The sequence below is a fragment of the Lagopus muta genome, chromosome 8 (assembly GCF_023343835.1).
Source record: "Lagopus muta isolate bLagMut1 chromosome 8, bLagMut1 primary, whole genome shotgun sequence".
Lineage (NCBI taxonomy): Eukaryota > Metazoa > Chordata > Aves > Galliformes > Phasianidae > Lagopus > Lagopus muta.
The window spans coordinates 33,007,742-33,035,384 of record NC_064440.1 but is presented as its reverse complement, the minus strand read 5'-3'; the positions used below and the strand labels follow the sequence as shown (position 1 = coordinate 33,035,384).

Genomic DNA, 27,643 nt, shown 5'->3' with positions numbered 1-27,643 from the left:
TGGCTCCCCAGAGGAAAGCAATAAATAGTACAGCCACACGCTCACTGTGCCTCGGCTGGGTATTTCCATTATTGATGAAAAGGTAGAAAGCAAGCTACAATTCCACAAAGCCCTTTGATCAGTGTATTTTTGAAATAACTTTAAAAATAAATTTAAAAAACAAAAGAAAACAAAGCAAAACAAAAAGCCACGGAAAGGTAATTGAAAGACTGGAAATTGTCTATGGATTTTAAATATGCATGAAGGGCAAAAAAACTGGGATGAGCACACAGTTTCCCTTGAAATCTCTCCTCTTTATGAATGATACTGCAAAAATGGTTAAATCACCAGATACCAGTTCTAGTTCTGTACCTTCTGCTGCCTTTTCTGACTCTGACATCCATTGCTTCTTGCATCTATGGGCTGTAATCTCTTTGAGCCTTTGATGGCCTTGGGAGACTTCAAGTAAACACTAGGTACTGGTAGCACTAGTGCGTATGTGCAGGAATTCAGGTTGGAAAATATGTCTTTGGAACTCATCTAATCCAACCTTCTAATCAGGGCTAGCTGCAAATGGAGAGCTTGGTTTAAGAGTTTTATTTGACTGGGACCCAGACCTGCAAATTGGGGAGAAAAGGTCTCCATCTTGCACTCTGCCGAAAGGAAGGCAATGGGAACAAAGCACCTGCACTTCTAACTAACAGCTCCCAAAGCAGTTGTCTCATGACAGAAACAGAGCTGGTGAATTCATGGAAATACTGGTTGTGACTCATAAACAAGCTTGCATTGGAAGAACTGTTAAAACTGTCTCTTGGGGTTTCCTCCCAGAATACACACAGCTTACAAGAAGTGCCTGGATTGCACGTCTGGACTGGGTGTCTGGATTTCTGTGCGCATACTGAGCGATCTTGTTGAAGGCATGGGCAATCAGAAAGCTGTTCGTCCTTGACGTTTTCCAGGGCTTCAGCATCTTGAAGTTCCTCGTTTCGCAGGGAACCCTCATCCAACAGTCTACATAAACAAACTACACATGGTAAAGAACGTGATTAGTCTTTACCCAGGAGCATTGTAACTTTACTGCAACACTTTCATCAATGTGATCTTAGGGAAATCTATGCACTGCTGGCCTTGAAGATTCTCTATGTTTCTTTTTCCCTCTGATGGCTTTTTTCAGAATCCAAACCTGCAAAAGGGTTGGTGTGAATTTGCAAACGGATCCAGTTTCAGAACTGTCCTCAAGTCTTTTGTTGCTATATAGGAAAGATGTCTGTTTCTGTTGCTGCAGATACATCACTCAGTATTAGTGTAAGAAGGTGGGGGGAAGTGTACTAATGTCCCAACCTGACAGTTTATGGTTCAGTAAAGAACTCTCAACAAGGATTCACCGGAGTGGGTAGGATGCTTATTTTAAAGAAGTTAATTAAAATCAAGATGATGCATCAGGACAAAATGCTTAGTACGGGCTTGGGAATTTGCAGAGGCACCACACTGTAACTCCAACCCCAACAGTGGGCTTCCAGAATTGTGAACTGGTAGCATGGGAGTGCACAGGGACTCTGTTTTCCATCACGACCATGAAATCGCACCCATGAAATAGGTGCTGCACGTCTGCAAACACACAGCCTATTCCTGTGTTTCCACACAGAGAGCTGGAGCATATAATGCCTCTTTGCAGATCTTGAGTAATCATTTCTCAGGATGATGATAATGGGTTGGGTTCCTTCTCAGAAATTTCATTGGAAATTGAAATCTGAAAGCCGACAACTTGAGGTTTCTCTATGTCAAGAATTATTTTCCCTGGGAATCCTACAACACAGAGACAAAACTAGTCTTAATAAGGCAAAGAACACTCAAATGGAAGCCAGCAGAGAAACACCATCATTTGTGTGGGCATGAATCGAGGTGAGCATTCACCCGTTCTCGTGATTTCTGTGAAGGAGAGCACAGGGGAGATACCTGCTGCTTCACTTCAGTGGTCACAGAGGCTGTCTGCCCCAGAGAGGCAGCGAAGTGTCCCCTCAATCCCACCACCTCTGTGAAGCGGTGACACCTGGGGACAGATGAGCTCCACATGCTGCAATCCTCATCCTCTGTCCACGAGACCGCATGCTTTAGCTGGGGAGAAACTGTAATTTAGGCAAGCCTGGACTGCAAAGTGAGATCCAGTAATGGATAACTCTGCTGAAGGCTTCAGATACATCAGTGCTTGGATATGGCTTTCCCTCCAGCCCCTTCCCTGCTGCTCCCAAACGTACTGTCAGACAAGGCTATTTCACAGGGTGTCGTGTTTACAAATAACGTTGTACAGCCATCACCTGAACAGTTTTAGTTTGTTAACCAAGACCCACAGCCTGTCCCTTACTGGCTCCCCATGACAAGGTTGATGCTTCAGAACTGAATCTTGCTAATGGCAGGGCCAATTCAAAGCAATTGGACTCAAAAAGTCAAGGGTGGAGGGGGAAGTGTTCTGCCTTAGAATATTTATGCTGGGTGTGTGACAATGAGTGGCTCCAACAACTTTGATTGATTCCTTCACATGTCACTCGTATCCACAGCTCAGGATGCAGCCTGTCCTGAAGTGAGGCCATGGCTGAGAACAAGCTTTTGAGGCTGATGTGGGTGTAAATAGCATTACAGTAAATATGGAGCAACACCATGGCCTCTGTTCACACTACAGAAGCTGCTGTTGCGTGTTGGCTTCAAATTGTTAATTAACCCGCTATTAAGCATCACCAAATAATCTTGTAACTTCATCAAGTTCCTCTAAAGCAATGCAAGGTGATGCTTCACTCACCTGGAGAAATTAAAATTGAGAATGTAAGATGAAGTCAGAATGCTGGTCCCTGTTGGCAGTCTCCAAAAATAATTATCTGAAATAAGAGCATAGTTTGCCTATCCTTGAAAGCCCTCATGAGAAGAACTAAGTGGGTGAGCATTCAGAAAAGGTGAGCACAGCTTACCCCAGCTCCTTTCTCCTTGCAGGCTGATCCAGCTCAGTGGGACAGGCAGGGAGAAAAGTGCATGGGCTCAAGATGCTTAGCACTGGAAAAAAAATCCTTCCCTGTTTAACAGCTGAAGCTACTCTATACTGCCTGGAAACTGTGATAAGAAACAGAACAGTGCTTCAGAGATACCATGCCTTAAATTTTGAATAATGTACGACCATGATGTTTAAAATAGCTAAAGCGCAAAGTGATCATGCAGGCATAAAAGGGTAGGTGGGTTACATGAAGTATAATAATGTACCATTCAGCAAAGCAGCGTGTTCCATGTAGAAGATAATGCAGTGCATGAAATCAGTAACATGTAGCAGTGGAGAAGAGTTTAAAAGAGCAAATGAGATCAGTAAATAATACCAGAGGGTAGCACATGATGATATATGACATGTGGAGGAAATAAAAGAATTAGATTGAATCTCTGGGAAGATTGAAGTTCTCCATGAGGAGATAAATACAATCTAAAACAAAGATATTCAGTAGGAAGGAGCTACTTACGAGGCAATCATGTTGAAAGAGCCTAAGTGGGCAGCAAATCAGACAGAAGCATGCAGTGCAATTGAAAAATAAAAGTATAAATGGCAATGTGATTTGGGCTGTGCTGTGACAAGGAGGCAGAAAGGGACACGTCTTCACACAGCACAGAGCCTGTGCTCGGTTGGAAACATTATCTTTGGGAGCCTTGCTAACAGAGCTGCAGAGATCGGAGGTGACAGTGAAGAGAAACAAGAACTGCTCAGAGAAACCTGGGACGCAGAGGAGTGAGACCTACATGGGAAGAGAATTAAGTCAGCCTGCATCTGAGTGGCATAAAGCACGCGGATGGCTGATGGCAAACAACTCACGCAGGGAAGTGCGGCAGACCGTAAGCACAGCAAGGCTGAGACTGACCACGTGAAATCTCACCCTGAATTTCGGGGATAAAAAAGGTCAGTAAAGCTGGTCCACCTAGAAAGGTGTTTTGTCATGTAGGAGGCATTTGTGTGAGCATTCCCTCATGATACGCTAAAGGAATGAAGGGGAGCCTGCATACCATGCTATGCATCATCGCAGTTTGTGGCGGAGGGCTCTGGGGATTACTGCTGGCCATGTTGATGTCGTCCATTGTAAGGAACAAGGGCTGAGATGCACCAAAAGGGTCTTTCATCTTTTTTTTCTTCGGCTCTGCCCTGAGGCAAGGCTTGCTCACTAGCTCACCGTGTCTCAAGTACTGGGGGTGGCCAGTGGGTGTCAGTTTTGCTCTATGAAAGAGCTGATGGAGCTTCCCTTGTCTAAAGGAAGAAACTATTTGAAGGAGGCGGTGGAAAAAATCAGCGAGGAGAAAAACGTTTCTGTGCTGAGGTCAGCCCCACGGTTTGGTATTTTGTATTTTGTTCTTTTTGATATGTCCCAGTCCCTTTGAGCAGTCACAAATATTACATTGTAGGGAAGTCTCAGTTGTTCCTCTTTCAGTACCTCCAACATTAGGTTGATGACAACTAAGTGAGGATTTTTCAACAGAGGTCTTTCATCAAGAAGAAGCCACCATCTGCGGTCAGAAGAACGCTTTATTTCAAAAGGTCATACGTGCAAATGTGCAAAAACCTTGCAAGAACCTGCAACAGTAACCTTGCCAGAGAGTCACGATTCTGTTATCAGCCAACGAAGGCAGCTTGGTGCAGTGTGGAAATCACTTTATGATCAAGTCAGTGATAAAGGCTTAGGGATGCTTTGGTTACAATGTCCACGGAAAAACATCTTCATATTTTAAGGGTCATTTTCAATGCTGTTTTTAACCAAACTTTGGAGCTGAATGCAAAATTATACCCCTTTTGAATTAAAAAGTAAGCCAACAAACCCAAAACAGCAACAAGCTCCTACCAGAGGCATTCAGCTTCCCCATGCAGTAAGTGGAGACCCAGTACTTCTCTATGGCCTCACTATAAACTCCGTGAATGTTTTGCACCAGGACAGTTCTGTTCTGGGAAGCGCTCTTCAGCAGTGCGGCCTAAGCAATTCAGAGAAGAATTTTTAAGGCAAAAATGATGATCTTAATATCTGCAAGGTTTTACTTATTTATTTATGTCCTGATTATAGCCCTATAAACTCTGAATCTTTGTTTTTCACTGTAGCCGTTAGACTGTTCCTTTTCAGCTGAAGTCAGTAGGAAAACTTCTATTGCCATAGGCTCAGGCCTACCACGAAATCTTTAGCCATGGTTTCACCACCCAAAGTATTAATTAGAAGAATCCCCAGCATTGCTAATAAACAGCAACATTTGTTCTTCCAGATCTCAGAAAGAATTACAATGTATTAGCAGAAGCCAGGAGGAAAAGACTCCTGTATTGTATTTGTCATAGAAGGACCTAGGGATGTCTTTACTGACTCAAACCCTAAGAACTAGAAAATGCAAACACCACCCTGTTAAAAACAAACAACCAGGGGAAAAGATGCATTTTCAAACCACAAGAATGAAGTTATGTTCTCTTTGCTCGCACAGTTATGTGTGGGTAACGTCTAGGTGTAGAGAAATGTTGTTTCTTTACTGGAGTAAAATAAGAACACATAAAAGTGAGAAATTAAGAAATCCTCACCACCAAGCAAAACAATCTGAAAAAAACTGTATCAGTTCTGTTGCTGGAGGGAGGCAGCAGATTGTTACAATAAAAACGAATACACAGCTCTTAAAGGCTGTGGTCAAACACTGTTTAATGTAACACTGGCAGCAGAGTAAAAAGATGCTAATGTTTTATTTTAATTATCTAAATTGTTGCCTGTGGTTAATCAAAGTTAACCTGAATCCACTTCAAAAACGATTATCTGGCCAGTTAATTTAAGGCATCCATATCTTCACCAACACCAGGACACTTGTACAACGGCCCTCGTGGGCACAAAGGAGGCACACAAAACCCCTGGTTTTGGAATACTCTCAACTATCCACTTGCACGGCCTCCAGCCGTAGCCAAGTCCCTGCCCTTCTCCTGAGACATGCCTCATTTTTAGCAGAGTTGACAGAGACAAAATGTTATCATTTTCTAGGTGATGAACTTGAAGTACAGACAAGGAGATTCACCCATTTTAAGTGTAATTTAGCCCGGCTGATTGCTCCAGCCTCCTTCTGTAGTCAGTTTCCTTCCTGGGGAAGGAAACGCCCCTCTGCAGGATTTAATGTCGGTGCTTGGAGTTGCAACCTGGATGGATCAATCTTTTTCCATGGACTTCAGAAGCAGCCTGGAAATATGAGGCCAAAGAAGTGCCTATTGCTGTTGTAAATGGAGGGGGAGATGAACATCCTTCTCCACAACAGGTAACTAAAAGCAGTGATCCCAGCTCACGGTCCGTCTCCAGGCTATGCTTCACCTCTGAGACAGTGTAAGGCTTTGGCTCAACTGTGCCTCTTCAGGAGGCAGAGAGCTGGGCGTTTCTGTTTTTTCAGACAATTTTATGCTCTGGCTTCATTACTCATGCATGAGACTCTGACAACATACTGTTTCTGCAGTGATCAGAGCAGTGTTGATCAAATGTGAACGGGGCAGAGGGGACTGACATACATTCACGTCCACACACATTCAGGAGTTGGTGTGGCCTGGAAGATGCCCCACAGCCTCTCCTTGGCTTCCTAAAAGCACCAGCATGATGCTGGAAAAGTGGTGAAGGGCCAAGAACTAGTGGTATGAAGTACATCCCAGTAAACCTGTGCTGACTTTCCAGGGCTGTGGGGTGAGCCCTGGCTGATGAGGTCTGTGCCCTGCTGGCTCGGCGTTTTCCTGGAGCTCCTGGACTCCAAGGGGCCACTGGTGCAAGGCTGCCCTTTGAGACGTAGGTTGCATTCAAGAACATGTTCTTATCCCTCAAACCTTTGCCAAGTTATTGAGAACAACTCCTTACAAGCTCAGATATGTAAGCATTGGGTGGCCATATCTCTTCTGTCTTTCAGACAGAATGAGAACTACAAATGTAGCTATAGTATAGCAGGCTGAGCCCTACAAGGCCTGTTCCCATGCTCTTTGCAGCCTAATTTGGTAGCATCAAGGAAGGTGTTTATAAATGTCTTCCATTCTATAGAAGCCCCTTCAAACCTAACTGGAGGCACTTGACCTTCTGGGATTCATCTTAATCCTGTCAAAGAGAAACGTAAGGAGGACTCCATTCCCACCAAATGTTTAAATGTTGCCAAGCCATGTTTATGGTCATTTGTCATTGGATGTTCCCTGGTCCTCTGCAGTGCTAAACCGAACCAGCACCTGTAAGTTTTACCAACTTTCAGCTTGAGCAGCAACTGCCTAAGTGCCTCCATCCTTCAGTACAGTAGATGGTTCACCATACTTCTGAAGTATACACTGCTGTCCTGTTCCCTGTTCAACGTTGGATGTATTCAGTTCTGCTGGTATTGAGATTTCTGGTCATAAGCAAAGTAATGCTGGACTCTTAATTTTGGTGAAGTGCTAAGTGGGATGCCAGGTCACGAACAAATCCTCATTGTGCTGGGGGCTGTGCAAAGAATAGAGATGAACCCAGCCTCAAATATCCACACTCAGTAGCTCGTGTCATAATTAAGAAGTTGTTAGGACACTTCAGAATCTCCCTACCTCGTAAGTGATGCATCCATATACATTTATATCTCCATAATAAAATAGAAAACCTGTACACTTTTATTGTTGATAATAATACATAAAATACGATGCTATTTTCCAAGCAACGTGAATGCAGCAACTGGAGCACTTGGGGAGGGGAGGAATCTTGATCTCTTGTAACCTTTGGTGTATATATACCTCAAGTTGCTCACCTGATAGAAAGAAGCAGGATTTGTTGTGGAAATTGTCTCACACAGAGCACACTGAATTCAGGTGCAGAGTACAGAGCAGGAGCTCCTGCCCTTCTAAGAATCAAATGCTGTGCATTATGAATAAAGCCCTAACAGCAACGATAAGAGAAGAAAATACAGCAACCACGTGATGCGTTAGCAGAATGTCTTACAAAGTCCCCCACAAAGCATCCGCTGCTCTTGAAAAGCCTAACCAGCCCAAGTGAGAAACTATTCACAAATTTAGTATTCAGATTACATACTCCGTCTTTTCAACCGCTCTCTGTACAATGAATGCCTGTACAGCTACAGTAACAGACACAGATCTACAGTTTCTGTGGCCTTTGAGCTATTATGAGCATTGTGCCTCTCCATAAATTACATCTGCATGTCCTGAAAATACCAACTGTTTTAATAGGAATTAATCTATAGGCTTTTATCTTGCTGAAATACAAGGGGTGCAGTATGTTGAGTCGCTTTTAAAATTAATAGGGTATGGCCTGAAAATATTCAAGGATGTTCATTATTTTCTTTATAGGTCTCTTTATTGGTGCATATAAGCATAAAACAGTGCCTTTTTGTAGTAAAGAGGAGGAGATGGAATACTGAATAGATTAGAGCTTATATGGTTGTAGATTGCCCGACACAGTTAAGTAAAGAAAGGTCTACGTTTGTCCTGCTCAAAGTATATTGGGATTCGATCCAATTTGTCGTCAAAGTACCCCTTCTTGGTTAGAAAAGAGAGGGTTCAGTCTAAAGGCATGAAAGCTGACCCAGAGGTCCATCGCTCAGTGGTGTTCATAGCTGTCCAAGGCAGCAGTCTGGTAGATATGCCTTCTTTAATATCCTAAATCTAAATAAACCTCGAGCTTTTGCTGCGATAAGCTATTATTTATGTGGATACCTAACACAAGATTTTAGGGAGCTAACTCCTAGAATGCTTTGACCTCATAAGAGCACACAAAATAATGAGAACCAGATAATTTAAAACAGAATTTACATAAAACGCCTTTCTGGCTGTATTGAATAGTAACGTGTGCGAATGCATACACACACAAGTTAAATGCATATATAGTTAAATACTCTGCTGAAAACAGGCTGAGCCCATCACAGACCTATTGAAGCATGTTACTGACGAGCAATAAGGCATTAATTTCTCCTCCCCGCCTCCCTGGCAGCTCTGTTGCCTCCAGCACAGCGAGGGAGAACTGAGGCCCATGAGACCCTGGGGACACACGACAAGTCTCAGGACTGGCTGGCTGTCTCCTGGGCAGCTGGGCCGTTGTGGCAGAGTACTGTCTACAGCAGGCATGGCTGTGGGAGGGCTGCTTAGGTCTCATGGATGGAAACAGAGGGGAAAGGAGTTCCAGATATATCTCTCTAAAAGATTTGTCCAGGTGGCTTCTACAGCGTGGCAGAAGTCTGCAGCAAAGCTGAGAGCTGCTTTCAGGCTATTGCTCAGCTGAAGAAAAACCTCTTGTTGCATTATTTGCTGCAATTTAAAAACAGAAGTGAAACATAGAGGAATAATGACTTGGTTGAAACCATGCAGAGGACCTCTGACCATGGTTGGATGTGAACGCTGGTGTCCTGATCACTAAACCACCTCTTGATCCTAAAGGTCGCCACAGCTGCTCCAGAGAGTATAATCTGGGGCAGTTGTGCGGTTGATAGAAATCACTGGAGCTCTCGCTGCAGCCCCTGAGCTGTGGCAGAACTGAATTTTGCAATAAAACCAGTGACTCACCCTATGCCCATGTTGCTCTAGTAGAGATGCCCTCATCCCTGCAGTCTTTCCACTTAACAAATTAATTTTTAAGGGTGAACCCTTTCAGGTTAGCGTCTGTCCCCTGCTTTTCCCTTGGTCACTCTTGCCTGTTTTCACAGCTTCATTTGGTTTTGAAAGCTTACGGAGCAGCGGGATTAAAACCAGAAATAATTACTGCAGAGGACGGGTCTGGTTTTTCCCATCAGTTTCCATGACTCAAGCTGGTTCCAACAGCTTTGGGAGAAAAGCTGTTAGTTATTAAATTATTACCTGTAAGGAGAGCCAGCTGGAAGCTTTCAGCTTTCAACATTTTGATAAAAAGCGTCATAAAAATCTTGACGACAAAACTTCCAGCATTTCAACGACACCTTTTACATTTACCCATGCTTTCCAATGCCTTGTAAGAGCTATCGAAAGCCGCCCAGACCTGCATCTTGGGAATTTTGACCCCACGGTGACAAAAAAAAAAAAAAAAAAAAGTGCAAAAACATGAAGCGTTTGCTGTTCAGTGAATTCATTTGGACAGCCTTTGGGAAGTCACTTTCCATCTGGAGGAGAACGTCCACAAGGAGAGTTATAACGGTAACGGTGTAATTACACAGCTATAGCTATGCCAGTCTATTTTCTGAGGCAGGCAAGCCAAGTCTAGTTGCTGAAACGTAGGCGTGGGAAACAAGAAGTCTGCTTTCTAGGCTCAGCTCTGAGCACTGCTCTTCATGGCCTTGGGCCAGTCCCCTAACCCTTCTGCCTATGCAAAATGAGAAGAGTTAAACTAACCCGCTTCTCAGATGTGGTGTAATGACTAATTGGCTAAAATTTGTAGTGCCGGTGAGGGAGTTATGAGCTTGGCTCAGGCACCTACAGCCTGCCACAAGGAGCGCGGGTAGGCACGGCGCAGGAGCTCCAGTCGGCGCATCCTGAAGCTCTCTGGCAACCGGCGTGGGTAAAGGATCACTCCACCGGCCCTCCGTCTGTGTGCCTACCTTCGTCAGTTCGCACCGCTTCATCACCTGCGCTAGCGTTTCCTCACGCGGGTGCCCACCAGCATCGCTGGTCTTTCTGGGAAGAAACGTTTCCTAACAGCCAACCCGGCCCCAGCCCTGGCACGCGTCGGCTCTGGTGCCGTGTGGGCAGCGGGCTGTCAGCTGATTGTCCTCAGGGAAGCACCGCGGCTCCCGCCCTTTCTCCACCACACACCGTGCGCGGGAGATGGGGAAAGCGCCGCGGAGGAGCTTTCGTTTTAATCCGGGTTTTCCCTCCTGAGCTCAAAGCCTGAAGGAAAAAAAAAAAAAAAGAAAAAAAAAAAAAGCCAACCAAAAAACCAGAAATTACCTCACGTTCACTCCGAACGCCCAACTTCGCCCTCCGCCGCCCGGTGCCCTCAGCGGGCGGTGCGCGCGCGTGTGTGTGATTGTGTGTGTGTGACCGTGTGTGTGTGTGTGTGTGCGTGTGTCCGCGTGAGGCGAGGCGGCACTTGTCCTCTAATCGATTGCCGAGCGTGCTGAGCGGCCCCGCCGCGCGGCCCCCTCCCCTCGCGTGCCCCCCCCCTCCTTCCATCCATTCCTCCCGGGTGAGGCGCGCGGGGCGGCGGCGCGCGCCCGCTCGGTGTGTGCGTGCGCGCGCGCGCGGAGAGCGATGGGGGGGGGGGGCGCGCGCGCCTGCGGGCGGGTGCGCGCTTGCGTGCGCCTCAGTGTATGTGCGCGTATGTGTGTGTGCGTGTGTGTGTGTGAGGGAGTGAGTGAGTGCGCGGTGCTCGTGTATGTGTGTGAAGGCGGCGGGCGGATCGGTTTCTCGGGGTTTGACCAGCTGTCCCAGGCTAACCCTGCTCTCCGAAGATGGAGGAAGTGCCGGCAGGATTACCCTTAGCGACCGCGCCGCTGCCTCAGTTTCCATAGGCGGCCGCGCACGGGCGCGGGGCGGCGGCACTAATAAAAACACAAACAAAAGGGGCATGGAAGTGATCCACTGCCTGCGCGGCTGAGGTAAATCTGCCCCCTCCCCGTGCCGTCCCTCCCTGTCTCCCCTCGCCTTCCCCCGGGAGCACGGGGGGCCCCGAGCCGAGCGCGGCCCGACTTGTTGCTGCTTCCCCTCGGGGACGCCGCGTCAGGAGCCGCCCCCCCTCTCGACCCCCCCCCCCCCCCCCGGCCCTCGGCTCTCCGGGCAGCTCTCGCTCCGCTCCCCGTTACTCGGCCCTGCCGCCGCCACCTGCGGCCTGAGGCGCGGCGGCCGTGCGTCGGGGGACCGAGGGAAGGAACGGGGGGAGGGGGAAAACGGGAGAGGTGTGTGTGGGGGGAAAGGGTCCTAAAGGGAATAGATGAAAGCGGCGAGGCAGGACTTGGATCACTTTGACAGGTCGCGGGGCGGGGGGGGGGGGAGGGGGGGTGCCGGAACGGCTTCGGGAAGTTGGCCTAGGCTGCCCGCCCGGCGGTGCGCTGCCGCCCGAGCCCCCCCGCTCCGGTTGCCGTGCCGATTCGGAAGGAACCGGTGGATCAAGTTTTTCTCTCTCTCTCTCTCTGCTGGTTAATCGCATTGCTGTAGCACCGGCTGACCTCCCTCCCTTCCTCCCTCCCTCCCTTTCTCTCTCTCTCTCTCTCTCTTCCTCCCTCCCTCCCTCTCTCCCTTTTTGTTCTTCATCTTCCTTGAAAGTATGTGCCATTCCTGAGCGGCTCTCCCGCCGGCTCATCCCGCGCTGCCCGGCTCCGCATGCCCCACCTGTAAGTGCCGGGGCGGCCGCCTGGCCCCCACCTCCCCTCTTCTCCTTCTTCCAACTTTCCCCACCTCTCCGTGTCTGCGGCGTCTCTCCTTTCTGCCCCCTCCCCGGCTGAAAGGCCGAACCGCCGGGATTCCCCATCACAGCCTGAAAACGGGGAGCAAACTTTTCTTTCCTTCCCCTTTCTCCACTTTTAAGAAATAATAAAAAAAACAAACAAAAAAGAAAAGAAAAGAAAACCCCACCCCAAACGGTGCTTTAATTTAGGTTACGGATGGTTCTGTGCCTTTTTTATTTTTTTTTTAAATTTTTTTTTTTTTTTTTTTTTTTTGTCTTCCTCCTCCCTTCCTCCCGTTTCTTTCCTTCACTCCATTGGCTGGGGTGCTCTTTCCCTGTTGCTTCTGATGCCTCTCTCTTTACTCAGTGTGTGCCTGCCTACCTGGACTAGGGGGAAGAGAAGGTAATTTGGGAGGGCTTGAGGAAGCAGCTTGCCCGCTTTGGAAACTTTTTAGGGATTTTTGTGTGTGTGTGGCTTTTTTTTTGTTGTTGTTGTTGCTTTTAAAGTCATGTGGAAAAATCAGTCACTGTAGAGAGTTTGGTAGCAGCCAGGCAGGTTGAAATTTAAGTGTTATGTACTGAATGCCTTGGGAATTTGATCTGCTTTATACCAAAGAAGAACACAGAGAAAAGTATTTATTTATTGGGGGAAAGGCGGGAGGAAAGCGAGTTGAAGGAGGGGGAGGGAAGTGGTTTTGGAGACAAGAAGTGAAGCTGCCTGTTTTCCAGTAAGTAATGGAGAAATTCCAGGAGCCAGGGCTAAATATACTTGGCGATCAATACAGAAATGGCTCATTGTGAATAATTTAGCTGCCTGGTGCAGTGAGAGTTTTGAAACTAAAGGCAAAAAAGAGGCCGGGGAGGGAGAGAGGAAATAAAATTCTCCTCTGGTCATGTTGGTTTCTTAACTTTTCCAGTTAAAAGAACATAGTTAAGATTATTGATTCCTCCCTGTCTCCTTTTTTTTTTTTCTTTTTTTTTCCCCTCAATATATATCAAATGATAGCTAGGGGGTGTCATTCTATACAGTTACTTGGGTTTCTGGAAAGTAATAGCTTGTTCTGTGTCAGCAAAGCGCTTCCAGAAACTTTAAGATTGCTTCATGCCACAAAATGCATGGCCTGGGAGCATTAAGTGCCGTGTTGGGCCCCGTGTTGGGGCAGATCAGCGAGGTGAGGAGGAACAGGTGTGTGTACAGGTGTGTGTGCTGCTGTGAGGGGCTGGTGTGAGGCGAGGGCTGGTGGCAGCGGTCTGTAAGGGGCACCGAGGGGTTTGTTTTGGTTAGGGCAGAGCCGAGTCTCCTGGAGTAGGTGAGAAAAGAGCGATTGTTAATAGTGCCAACTCCTGCAGGTCTGTTCTGGCTGAGAGAGCTGATAATTCGTAAAGCGTTACAGTCCCTGCTTCAAAGAGACAAGTGGAAACTCGGAGTGGGGAAGCTAAAATCGGGTAAAAACGGCGAGTGGGGAACAGTGAAGGTTTTGGTCAGACCGAGAAGATCCCAGCACAGCCTGCCCAAGGGTCAGCAGGATTTCTCAGATCGTTTGCAGGGAGGGCTCGGTGATTTGCAAGCGAGCGCATGCACTACGCTTGTGTTTCTGTAGGCAATGGTTGCAACAGCAGCAAAATGGGTATAACTACTCAGGGCTCTAAGTAAGTTTAATCGTTTAATGGTTGATACTGACAGGTGTCTTTGAGGGTGTACTTTTCTGCCTTGCAGCACTGCACTTTGACTATGGAAGCAGAGGCTGCTGATGGATATATAACATGTAAGTAGTCGTTTTATTTGATTATTCTATAGTACTTTCTTCTTTCCCCGCTATCTTTCTGTAATGCGGGTGCCTGAAACTTTAGCTTCCTTCTGTATGGTCTTTGCTGTCAGATGCCACTGAATTAATGGCATTTGAACATAAGCTTTGTGTGTGACTGAAAGACGTGTGGGTATGGGTGCGTGAGTGAGCACCTCGCAGTTCAAGTATTTGCTGAGGATGAATGAACTTTGTGAGAGAGAGCACTCATTTTCAGAACCAGCAACTTTCCTTGCTTTTTGCTGTGCGTTTCTCCTGCTTTCTGTGTTAGGGCAAAATGTCTTATTTTTGAGAGCATTGTTTAACTGTCAGCTGACCAAAGGCTCCAGGGGGGGAAGGTCTGTCCTACAAAGTAGGAATTCAGTCTCCTGCTATCCTCAGTGTTTGCAAATGGAGAAGTAGTACTAATTTCTGAGGAAACAAAGCAGTTGGACCAGGATTTTTGTTAAGGCTGTCTGCGAAAGACTGGTGATGGGAGGTTTGAGGGAGCTCTTAAAATCAGTCCGTCAAGTATTTCTTTCTGGCCACTGAGAATCCGGTGTTCACAGGCTTTGGAAGGCTCCCCTAGCAAAGGGAAGGCAAACAGGGGTGCAGGGAGCTGGCAAGGCATAGTTGTTAATCATCGGGTTGCTTTGCTGGGATGGAAACTTACGGGCGACTTATTTTGTGAAAGCAGGTGACAATGAGCTTTCACCCGAAAGGGAGCACTCCAGCATGGCTATTGACCTCACCTCAAGTACACCCAATGGGCAGCATACCTCACCAAGTCACGTGGCAAGCAGTAAGTCTCTTTTAAACGTGTTTCTCTCTGGCAGCGTTTTTGGGTTAGTCGGGGTCCTCGGCTCGCTTTCCTGGTCTTACCTGCTTCTGTGAGCTTTGCCAGTAAAAGAAGAGAAGGAACAGGGAAGACTGCTTGTTCTGTTTTCTCGTTCGTGCTGGTGTCTCATCTAGCCATGAACGGGATTACCAGTCTGAACTATCCCCAAGTGGCATTTGAGAGCTGGTCCTTACCTGTTCCAGGTAGGAAAACTCTGAGTTCGACGTGCGCTGGTTTTGTTTTGTTTCATCGGGTTTTGCAATCCAAATGGAAATTGTTGTTGCGTTATTTTTACTGTTTACTGTGCTTCCAGAAGCAGCTTGAAGCGACTTTATTTGAAAACAAACACTTCTTATTTACGAAAAGGCTTTACTCTGGCATAAGTATCAAGTTGAAATATCTGGGTTTGAGGGCAGGTTGTATTTTACTGTTACCATTCAGAACTTTCAGCATCCTATTCATTACCTGAGCTTTGCTTTGGCGACTCCAGAGATGGCTGGGATAATGGGGAGTTTATGGCACTCTGCGGTTGACTCGCTAACGCAGTGAGAGCATCTTGATTGAGAGTGTCGAGGAGGAAACAGAGAAAATGTGAAGAGATTTGGGATACTGAGAGCGTCCAGTGCTCACAGGATGTTTACAGTTGCTTTTCACATGGTAGTACGCAGGTGAATAAATCTATTTGATACAGGATTCATAGAACTAGCATCTTTTCCTTTTTGTGTGTTTACTTTGAGTTACAAGGTTGCATTGAGGTCTTTACCTTAGAGTCCCTCAGTACTTGCATTAAAATAGAACGTGGCAGGTGCTGCTTACAACATACTTTCAGAGGGTTCCTCTCTGTGCTGCGTGATACTAATTTTCTGTCTAGGGTGTATGCTATAGAGATGGATGTATCTTGTGTATCTTTTTAAACTGACTGTATAGTATTTTCACCAAAAATCACTATAGAGAAAGCGAGTATTTAGGGTTGCCTGCTTTAAGGACGTGGTGTATTGCCTTCTGACTCTTCCTTGTTGAGAGAAAGACGTTCCTTGCCTTTAAGAATTTCTTCTTTCGTCTTGCAAATTATGAGTAAAGCACAGTTTTTACGAGCCTTTAAAACTGAGGGTTATTACGAAGATCTCCCAATTATATGCATGTTGCTGGAGAGTATGATTGCTAATACTCTGGACTGAACTTTATATGACAACCTATCATAATTCAGCATCTTCAGACAATTCCAATGCTGTTGCAATGGGATTCTGATATATTTTATTATGTTGTAAAAGTTTTACTACTCACTTTCTTCATTTTCTTTGTTTCCTTTTTATTAATGGGAAGGCTTCATTGGAAGGGGAAAAATGCTCCCTGTTTTAAATCTTCTTTATAATCTAGACTAAAAACCGAAGTCAAATTAGGGAATAAAAAGGTCCAGGATGAAGTCATGCAAAAGTACTTGAACATATTCAATATTCTCACGTTCGTCCTGTTAACGTTTGAGCAATTTTTAAGCGTTGTTAGTTTGTGCAACACACATGATGATCTTTCTTTCAAATGTGTTTTGTGGTATCTCACAGGTGTCTCAATTGCTTTCATCCCTGCTGGCTTTGCGTTAAGCACGCGCTGCTGCTGGAGAAACGAGGGGCTCTATCTGGGGTTCTTAAGCCATGCGTAGCTAGAGCTTCTGCAACTTGTTGTCTCTTATTCTTTGGAGGGAGGCAGTTTGTCTTAAGCATGGAAGGTTTTGGTTACGGGTTGTTGGCTTTTGTGGCAGCTGCTAAGATGGTTCACTAAAGTTTTTTGGTCCAGTCTTGAAGCTAGCTTGCCTAGACTGAATCAGCAAGCTGTACTTCAGAGCTTTCAGCCTGATGCGTGGGGAGCCAGAAGCCTGTTTAGATGTGGGAAGGTGAGGTGGAATGGCTGGTGGTAATACGACGTGCAAGTTCAGCTGCTGTTGCTGGACTGAGCCACTGTCCATCCTGCTGCGGTGCTGTGAGGAGGCCCATGAAGTAGCAATGTGCTGTAAGCAGAGGAAATGTAGTGTTGAGCACGGTTTAATTTCTAGCAGGGTTGCTGCTTTGCTGCTGGCCTGCTGCTATAGTGAAACCCGGGGCACACCGTTCCACCTGGGTAAGGTTTGCTGATTGATCCCTATCCGCTCAGCTCCAGCCTGACATGTTTCAGTCCTGGCTCTGTTGCCAGCTGTCCCAAGGGAGCGGATGGCCCCGTTTCGCCGTGTGCCCAGGATATGCACCTGCAGGGTAGAGAGCTGCATTCTGACCTTTGTTCCTGTGTTCCGTTGACTCATTTTGAGCCACAGCTCTTAATTTAGCTTTAATTTGTGTCTGCCTCAAACAGAGACAAAACCATAAGAAGCAAATTTCTTGGATCTGTACCGAAACGACTGAGCAGTGCTCTCCCAGCAACAGTAAAATTATGCGTTAGGTAAAGAGTTTTGTGTTCATTAGCCCCTGGCAATTCCATGTTAGTAGGAGTTCTGGCTGGGCTACTGATGCTTTTGGGTTCTGTTCCAAAAGGTTTCAGGTTAAGTATTTTGGCTCGTGTTGGAGAGTTGTCTGCTGCATTCTCTAACCTATTATCATTTTCAAGTATCTAGACTGCATGTATAGGTTATAGATGGGGCCGACGCTCCATTTTCCTTGTGAATGAGGTGATCCTGAAAGATAAATCACAGCAAATCACCTGTCATAGCTAACTAATGATCTTACATGCACCTTACGGTACGCATCTGCCTTCAGCAGAATACTGTATGTATGTTGGCAGATGCTCTGCTCTAAAATACTTCATTGTAGTTTTATGTAAGCAAAGATTTAAAATACGTGTAAATAGTCAAAGTGAATAGGTTGATAGATCATCTGGCTTTCTTCTACGGCAAAAGACAAATAAGTGCCTTGCCTGCTGATTAGGGATTATCTGTTTATATAGCCTCAGATCTGGAGGTCTGGATTTTGTTTAGAGCTTCTGTGGGGGAACGCTTTTGATGGGTGATGCTTGGCGATGGGTATCTAAGGCCTGCTCTATTAACTCCGTGTTGGTGCTGAACGGTTTGCTGTGTGGCCTGAAGCCATTTTCTGGACCCTGCAGAGTTCAGGGGAGTCAATTTAGCGCTCACTGAAGCCAACAGGACCAGGTTGCAGGTGATGTGGAAACTCAGAATAGGAACCGGCATGCTAATTTAAAAGCTGATGGGGAATCGTTATAAAAGAAGCTCCTAAAAGAAATAATTTCCAGCCACCTCCTCAAAATACCACGCTAAGTTCTTTCTGTAGTTATTAGGTATTTTTTTTCCCCTGGAGATTAACACAGGCTTAGAAGAGCATCCCCCCTTCGAGGCTGCATGGGCACACGTTGGTTGTCCTGATACCAAGTGGTCACTGTGTGTGGGGTGAAGGCTGCTTCTCTACGACCGCTTGCCTGGTGTCCTATGGGAAGTAACAGCAGTCAGTGACAGAGGAGACTTGCTCTTAAATGAGAGACTTTACAGCGAATGTCCTAGATAACTTTCTTATCTCTGCTTTCATAGACAAAAGGAGCCCTTAAACGAAATGGAGTCAGAACAATCTTAAGTATCAAACCCCACATCTGATGTTTGAAACTGATTAAAATTGTGGTACGCTTTCAAGATGTGTTTATAATAGTTCAGAAGCATTGGCAAGTTATGAGATAATTTATTAAGAAAATACTTTGGCTGACTCAGTTGAGAAAAGTAATGAGGTGATTCCATTTACTTCATGGTGGGGAATGATTGCACTGTTGGGACAGCCGTGTCAAGTGTCAGTGATTTCTGTAACTGTATTTAAGGTCCGAGTCTGGTAAGAGGACTCAGGCAAGGTTATGCTAAGAAGTGGCCAATAGCATATTCCTGGCAATTTGGTAGGCTGCTGGACTGACAGTGACACTCTTCTGACTTTGTAGCTTCAGAATCCTCAGTCTTCCTTGATTACTTTCATTTTTCAATTGCTCGCTGCCATACGAGCTGCTGTGAGTGGAATGTTTTGCGGTGCTGACACAGTGGTGGTACGTATCTGCATGTATAAAGAAACCTAACTTGGATGTCTGTCTTTGGGAATGAAACTGCATAAGATCAGAGATTGCTTCATGCCTCAGCTAGGCACCGAACAAGCCTTGCCATCTCCAGAATCTGTGGCCGAGGCAAGTAAGGCTGGACTTGATTTTGGATTTCTTTTTGGCTCAATATGTGCTTTTTCTGTGCATGAGGTGACTGAGGCTGAGCCTCTGCTTGAGGCTTTTCTTTAGTTGTGGTGGTTGGGGCTGGCTGGACTGGGCTGCAGGGAGAAACATGTTGGTGCTTTGCAGCAGTTACTCCCTGACACATGCACTGGTGCATGAAGAATTCTGGCAGCCTGGCTGTGGCGCTCATAAGTGCAGATTCAGGTCTCCAGTTCTTCCAAATATCTGCAAAGTGTGAAACACTGCATATGGTGCTGAAAACTTGGACTGGATTACCTTGTGATGCTGAGGGGTCTCTTTTCCCCCAAGTTTAAGGAGTAGGATAGGCAGAGCATCTCGGATATCTTTGCCTCAGTGCTGGGATGTGGACTTCTGTCAGTCTACTGAAGTCCTGCAGCCCTTCTCATCTGGCTTCCCTACCTTGTCAGTGCGATGTTTAGAGAGCTCAGCTGTGGAATTTCATGGTGCTGCCTAAATACAGATGTACCAATCATTTCACAGGTCACAGGGCGGTGAGCTTAGGTGTAAGAGATGAACTCAGGGTGGCAGAGAAATGGAAGAAGCGAGCGACTTTAATGCTTGCAGGAGAGTTTTCTTTAATTTAATCTTTTAACCTCAGATACACTGAGAATTGCTTTTTTTGAAGCTTAAGGAGGGGGAAGAAAGATGAGGTGACGACCAGACTTCAAATTTTATCCACACATAAGCAGTTGAAGTTCTGCAGAGTTTTTGTACAGATTTAATTAAAAAATATATATATATATATATATTTGCTGGGATGCCTCTTGCTTTTCTGTTAATCCACATCACATCAGATCCTTCACATTGGGATGGTTACAATCTTGAAACAGTTCCCCTGATACAAGTTGCATGTAGATGAACACTAAGTAGTTACAGCAACAGTGTGGTTATTGTATTATTTTTTTTTGTATCTGATGTCAGTGTGTCTCAGGCATTCCCAATGGAATCAGGTACTTGGTTGTAAAAACATTCCTCCCTTTTGGTGAGTGTTATAATGAGGGTGGAGTGAACCGATCAGTTAATCTCATTAAATAGGTTTTATTCATTCTGATGGAAGTCTCTTGAGAGGTCACCTGCCAGAGCTTTGTTGCAGCACACACCTTTCTTAGGGAGCTTCTCTTATTTTCTGGGACTGTCAGGTTCAGTTAACTTTCCTTGGTACACACCCTGTTACAACACTCATTGCTCTTGGTAGCTGTGGAGTCAGCATGTTTTCAGTATTTGCTTATGGAATTTTGGTTCCTTTTCAGACACGCCAACAAAAAGAGCAATCCTTGTCTTCCTTGAAGCAGCCCTGTGACAGCAGCTGTAGTGCTGGATACCACTTACAGAGTGTTCTGTCTTTCTTTTTCCAGATCTTCGTGAAGGTCCTGCTTATACTGAAATTGAGGAGTGTTTTCTCTCCAGTAATCAGATTTTAAACCTTTTTTTTCCTATTTTCCTGTGGGCCATTGGCTCTCCTCATTCTCCAGCCAAATGTGTGTTTGCAGGGCTGGGCTTTCTTAGTGGAAAGGCAGCTGCCTGTGTTGTCCCTGTGCTTTAGTGAGGGCAAGCACTGCAAAAAGGGAGTCTTGGAGTGATGTTAATTCTAGCCAAGAGGAAAAGACAACCGTCTTCTGCTTTTACTTCAGTATGCTGTGGTGAATGAAACTCCTTACGGGAGGTCTGCCTTGAGGCACCTCTGCAGAAGATTTAGGAGAACACATTGCTGCTGCTCTCAATTGTGATGAGGCCTGTTACCAGCCCGTGGTGCTGTGCCCATACTGTGGCATGTTGTCCCCTGCCTACGTGCATGGACTTGTTTGGAGTCCCAGCAGCAGTGTGCTGCATCTCAATGGAAGGAAGCACAGCTGTGGTTACTGCTGAAAAGCAGTGAAGCTTGGCAGACGTGGCTCGGAGCTAGGTGACAGGAGGCCAGGTTTTCTTCCCCAATTCTTGTTGTTGTAAGGGAGTCCTTTCATGTTTTTGTGTTGCTTTTTTTCCCCCCTAATCACAGAGACCACATATCACTTGGATTTGGATGGCATGTGTTGGACTTTGGGAAAAGTTGCTAAGGTTTTCTTGAGCATTTAATTCCTACAGCCCCACGATCATACATGTACAGCAGTACTTTAATACCAGGGTAGCTTATTTCCTGTCTCACACAGGAGATGCTGTGGTAGTCCTAAAGCACCTTATTTTGGTATGATGGCATTAGAGCAGCTGTAATTTTTTAACTCTTCTCACCCAGCTGAGCATTACCAGGTCTGTATGCTAACAGCCCCCTATTTACACCACACAGCAAAACGTGGCCTTGATCTGGAGCCAGCCCTACATTCTGGGCTCTTGCTGGCAGTGCTGTGTCAACCCGTGGCTCTGGAGAGCTCTAATCCCTCAGAAGCAGAGTGACATTGGCAGAAGCTCCTGCAGTGAGCGTTCCCTGGCTGGCAGGGTCACCTGCAATCAGTGTTACAGCTAGGACACTGGAGTGTGTTGGAAAACCAGTGATGCTGTTCCTGGTAAAGCATGGGGTTGATTGATTTATTTTTTTTTCCCCCTTGTTTGCATGCAGATAAGTCATCTAGAGTGAACCAGAACCTCCTGTTTTGTTGTTGGTTTTTCACTAACTTTTGCTTCTTCAGTACCTTTGTTTTTTTGGCTCTGCTTTCTGGTTTTTGGGTTGATGTTCCATTACTCTGGTGGCTGCTCTGGTATGGCCAAGTAGAGTGCGGAGGTGGTACGCTGTGTGCGTTGTGCTTGCTCTTTAGTTCAGAGCAACAATATAAATGTAATTGCTCTGCCTTCACGTGTGAAGAGAGGCCGTGAACCTCTCAGAGCTCCTCTGGTGTGCTTATGGACGCTTTGCAATGAAGCCACAGGTACCAGTCAGATCCCCTTGTGGGAGACACCTGCAGGTGGCTGGAAGTCAGTCAGTGTTGCTACCACTTGCGTGGCTGTCCTGGGTGTGAGCATAGCTACTGCAGTAGGGCAGAGAGAAAGGGACTAATGATAATGATAATCTTGATGTTCTTTCCCTCACCGTCACTGGGCTGGAGGAGGTACTGTGAGGATTTGGCTCTACTCTCCTTGCCACAGCCTTATGCAATGAAGATAAAAGTCCCAGCTGTGTCTTGCTGCTGCTTGACAGCCCTTTGTCCTGGGGGCAGAAGTCTGCAGCAGTTTCCAAAGTAGGCAAGACACAGTGAAGCACAACGAATCGCCACCTTATCTTCCTGTCCTCTCTATTACTTTTTTTTTTTTTTTTAATGAGATTTCTTCACATGTAAGGAAGAAAGACAGGGCACACTTAATCTCCAGCCTATGGTAGATCTGGGGAGGGCTTAAAACCGAGGCGATGTTTTACCTGTAAAAGTCCGTATATTACTAAGTCTGAGTTTCTGATGAGGAATACTTTGCCATGTGTCCCCTTTGCTCTCTCCCACTTGAATAAGAAAAAAAAAAAAAAAAAAAAAAAAAAAGTATTATCCTAAAGATATCTGTGCTCAGCAATAGGCTGAGGGCTTCTCAGCTGCTTATTAGCCGTGTTTCTGCTGCATTCCTCCCAACATCCTAATTATATCAGAAAGAAGGGATGCTGTCCTGTTTTTCTCAGGAGGTATCTGATCCTTTGGCCCATGGAAGTCAAGTTGGTGAGTGGCACAGAAAGCTGGCTGGAGAAGCTTGTGTTATGCCCAAATCCATAGAACTTTTTTTTTTTTAATGATCACTTCTTGCCATGGGAGTGTTTGTACGAACAATGAGAATTCACACCTACTGTCCTAGTGTCTAACTTAGTCTCTATGAGTAATTCAGTGAGTAAATGTGCTCTCTTAGCTACCGGTGTATCTGTAAAACACAAACCAAGAGAGGTTTTGGTCACCGTACCTGGGTATTCTCTGAACTCCAGCAGCATGAGTTAAATATCAATACTTGCTCCTGTCCAGAGAGCAGCAGACAGAATGGTGTGAATTCCTGTATTTGAAAATGAAAGAAGTCAACTCTGTATGAAAACAGCAAGTCTTTTTACACAGAAGAGATCTATAGAATGAGATCTATTCATCCGAGGAAGAGTGACTGTTCTCTTGAAGTCATGGATGGTTTGAAAGCTTCCAGGAAAGAGTCTGCAGGTTCAAGACCATATCTGGGTTAGCTGTATGGTTTGGGGAGAAGGAGTAGGCAAAAGAGAATGGGGTTTGGTTTGTTGTGGTGTTTTTCTGTTTTTGTCTTTTAGACATATCTCATGATTTCCTGAGAAATTGCTATGCTGCAGTGTACGTTTTGCTTTGTGCAGGTAATGCCTTCAGAAGGGTGGCAGGCGTGAATCATTAGCAGCTGTGCGTACCTCTTCTGTCTGTTGCGGGTTAAGGCTCCTGTACTGCCTGCTCAGCACTGCTGAGGGGCCTCTCCCTGCATCTCCAAGTCTGTCATCATCTGGCCCCCATTTTCCCATGAACTGAAATATTTTGGAATGCACCTCTGTGCCTCGTGTTCACACCATCCCTTAATCCTCATCGTTCTTCAAATATAGACATAGTGTAGACACGAACGTATGTAATAGTGGTTCTATCTCCCCAAAGCGGGTCGTCTTTACCAGGTGTTTTAACCTTGCACTGGCACAGATGGTTCCTGGGTAGGATAGGTACACCTCCATCAGCTGCATGGAACCATCTGTGCTAGGAGATGCTCTCTGTTTGAGAATTTTCTCTAGCTGGAACACACAGCCCTTTCTCCCCATCACTGTTAGGTGTTATCCTTTGGATAATCTATTCTTATAGAATTTAATGTAATAATATCTCCTCATTATATCATGCCTTTTCAGCAATAAATCTTGCAGAGCTTCACAAAGCGTGCCTGTTTAAGAGATACAAATGGGTGAACAAAATTACAGGCTGAAGAGGTGGAGATAAATTAGAGGAATTAGTATGAATTCAGCTCCTATAGGTGGGAGGCAGTCAGGTTCATCATTTGTGTGTGTGTGTGTGTGTGTGTGCTTTAAAATGTCAGATTATAGGTGGCTCTTGAGTTCAGAAGAACGATGTGCCATTTGTGTAGCCAAGGGTCAGTAGTGCGTGACACTTGCAGGCTGTGAGAACTGTCTGAGTTCACTCTTGCATTCTCTGAAATCTGTGTTCTGTCAGTTGCACAAGGTCTTTATTTCTTCAAAATCCCATGTGCTCGTGTACGAATCCCAAGCCAGCCTGTGCTCAGGGTATAAATGCTATCACCAGTCAGCTGTCGGCAAAGTAGGCAGCACCAGGTAGGGGAGGCTGGCAGCTGGTGGGGAAGAAATCTGCAAATGTGTCCAGGCTTGGTTTGTGACAAGCCTGTGCACGTGTGATGTGTGTGAATGCAAGGGGAAGGCACTTCGGGGGAGTTTCGGTCCGACACAACAGAGATGTGCAGGCTTGACAAATATTACAGTCATGCAACTCTTAGGAATCCAGAAAAAGGGAAGAGATGTGAATTTGGTCTCCGCTGAAGGGCAAGCTACCAAGCACCGCTCTGCTTAAATGTCAAAGGATCTGCTGCATGGGGAAAAAGGTTGGAAGGCAGGGTCTGTGATGTCTGCTCCTCACAAGACCTGCTTCTTGGTAGATGTTTGTGTGGGATCACCTCGCTGTGAGACCAGACATGACTCAGTCTATCAGCATGCAGCATGGTTTCAGGTTGCTGTCTTACTGCTCTTAAAATGTTAAAATGCTGTATGAAGATATTTGCTTTTTTCCTCGTGCTTTTGGAAAGAATGAAAAGCTTTAATGTCATTAGTGCTATTGTTATTTAAATTTAGCTTGTGACTGCTAACCATTAAATATTTATAGAGAAATCGATAGCAGTGAGATTTTTGCTGTAGTAAATATATATCACATATGTATTCAAATCCAAACCAGTGTGTTCCAGGAAATAATCTATAACAATGCTCTGTGAAGTATTCATGTCCCAAGTGCAGCCCTTTCTGCGGTGGGACTTGGTTTTGAAAATAGCCTGGAGCAATGCTGCCCCGTGCCCTAGGGGAAGAGGTTCTTGCAAAATCCATCTGAGCCCTCCTTCCAGGGCAAGAAACTTCCTGCTCTCTGGCCCACAAGATCCCTCTTACCTCAGAGGAAGCCCAGGCTAGCTGGAAATCTGCAGCGAAAAATTTCATCTGTAGATCAATAATTGAAAATAGTTTTGAGCCCATACCTTTCTCTGCAGTTGGACTTAAAATGTCATCAGAGGCTCGGGCTCATTGCAGTGATGTGGAAAAAGGTGTGAGAGGTGTGGAATGCCTGGCACATGGGGTGGGGAGTTCCTTGTAAATTCTGGGCTTCTGCAGTGCTTCCCTGTGCAGCTGTCAGTGAGTGAATCAGTGGGCCAGCAAGGAGAGGACCTGAAGTAGTTGTTGCAGCCAGGTGTGCTGGAAGGGAGCAAGCTTCCTTACGAGTTGGAGGTGGAATTTCAATTTATAATTATGAGCATTGTTTACAATAATAGTTCTAATTATATACGTAAACACTCTAATGTACTGCAATGTAATATGGTAACATTTGCTGAGCTTTGGCTGCTTTCAGATAGTGGAAATAAGCTGGTGGTTGTTGGCCAGGGTTCAGAAGCATTTCTCAAAATTATGTACACGATATGAACATCAAAATTTTGTGTGGATTAAGCAGTTATTAATTCTCCCCAATTATCCTTCAGATAAAACTACAACTAACTCATTAACTAAAATTAATTGTAAATAAAGCTGATCTGTTGTTGAGAAGGCTAATTAGAACGGTAATTGTGTAATGATGATGCATTTAATTTCAGAACGTGGATTTGAAAGCTACTCCTTTTGGCAGTGGTGGAGTAAGGTGTTCCAAAACAAAGCAGGATGCTTATTGCTGCCATTGTTCTCTTGATTAATACTGCTAGGATCCCTCTTGCTTCCCGTCCTCCTGTAGGGCACTCAGAAACTAACTCTGCACACAGTGCAGGCGGAGGCCAGGCTGCAGGTAGACCTGGTTGGGTGGGAGATGAGGAGTGGAGGTGCTGTGCCTGGCATTGCTGTTACAGCACTGCGTGCCCGAGCTGTGGGAATACTGCCTGTGCTTTGGGATTTGCTGCCGGCTCGCCATGGAGATGCATCTGGAGTGTCAGGCCAACAAAACTGAATTGTGACTCATGTTTTAAAAATGAGTGAGTAATTTTCCATGCAGTTTCATTACAGTATCTTTTGCCCCAAGGATTATTTACTGTAGATTAATTTTCAGCAATTCTTCACTACGTAATCTGGAATTTTAATTGGAGAGGAACTGTTTAAAGCAAATAGCGTTTTTATTCCAAACTACCTTCTTCTAACAGTAAGATCAGCACCAATACTAAAATCAGCAGTGTACCTGTTAGCCCACACACATGATTTCCCGCTATATTCTTTTGTCCAAATGTGCTAAGCGCTGTTTTGAGCTGCTTTTTAAGTGCTTTAACAAACCATCACTTGAATCACTAACTAAGAAATAGACACGGAATACAGAATACATGATTCACCTCTTCTCATCATTTATAATCTGCTGATTTGTTTTGAGTTGATTGAGAGGGAATTGCAGTATTGAAGGATGGACTCTCATATGCTCCTGATAATCAGACCTGAAGGGAATGTTGACTATAAATATATTTCACCTACCTTCCTTTTCAACTTTTTCCCTACGAGTTTTTTTGTGTGTGTCCTGGTTCACCGTGGGGGGGATGTAAAAATCCTGATAGTGTGTTTTTAGTTACATCACTAATATTAGAACTGAGTAATCGGGTGGCTTTGGCAGCAGTCTCATTTATAAATTGTTGGTGAGCAGATGGCTCACCAAGTTGGCATGCTAACTCCAAACTTTCACAATCATGAGTCAAGTTTTAAATTGCGAGATTGCCTTACATGCCATGAGATCTTTGTTTGTTTGTTTTAATAAATATAGTTTTCAGTGTAGCTTCTCATTTCTGAGCTGTTTTGTAGAGGCATGGCTGTTCAGCCTCCTCTAAGTTGGAATGCTTTTTTTTTTTTTTGCTCTTGATGGAGACTTCTGTAGCCACTTAACTGAAAATCTTGGTGCTAAGAAGAAACAGCGCATACCAGGCTAATGATCAGGGAAGTGAGATTTGGCAATCCCGCTTCATGTCAAATAGGGAAATAGTCATCATTTTATCAACTCCTGGTCTGTAGGAGCAGCAATTTGCTAGAAATGCACTGCTGATATCTGCAGTCTTGAATATGCAAACCTGTGCCCATTTGTTTGTTTCCCAAGCACGTGGCTGAAGCGTTAGAAAGCACAGAGTGCAAATGTTAGATTTTGCAATGCAAGAGTGAATATTCTCTGTAAGCAAGGAGTAGTGATTTAAAGAAAACAAAAAAGAAAAGCTTGAGTGCACAGATAGCCTCACTGCAAATACAGTGAAGTTCAACAAGGGTGAGGTCTTGATCCACTTGGTAATTTGGGCAAATAGTAATGGAAGGATATATTTATTTCCAAGACAAAACACATTCCTTCAGCTAAGAGGAATATGGTATAGATGGGTTATACTGCCTAATT

General features: G+C 45.3%; 1 protein-coding gene across 18 annotated transcripts in view; it reads left to right on the top strand.

Annotated features, from left to right (window-relative positions):
• Window positions 1-11,185: 11,185 nt before the first annotated feature.
• The window catches only part of IKZF2 (IKAROS family zinc finger 2), a 109,883-nt gene continuing 93,425 nt past the window's right edge, over window positions 11,186-27,643 (top strand). For 4 of the 18 annotated variants that reach the window (XM_048952970.1, XM_048952971.1, XM_048952967.1 and 1 more), the window contains exons 1-3: window positions 11,186-11,508; window positions 13,978-14,059; window positions 14,775-14,879. In XM_048952970.1, the coding sequence (XP_048808927.1) occupies window positions 14,026-14,059; window positions 14,775-14,879 (139 nt within the window). In that variant the 5' untranslated portion in view covers window positions 11,186-11,508; window positions 13,978-14,025. Of the gene's footprint in view, window positions 11,509-11,947; window positions 12,241-12,598; window positions 12,697-13,977; window positions 14,060-14,771; window positions 14,880-14,941; window positions 15,119-27,643 lie in introns of those variants that run through there. The other 14 variants (XM_048952964.1, XM_048952966.1, XM_048952968.1 and 11 more) reach the window with 11 other exon arrangements.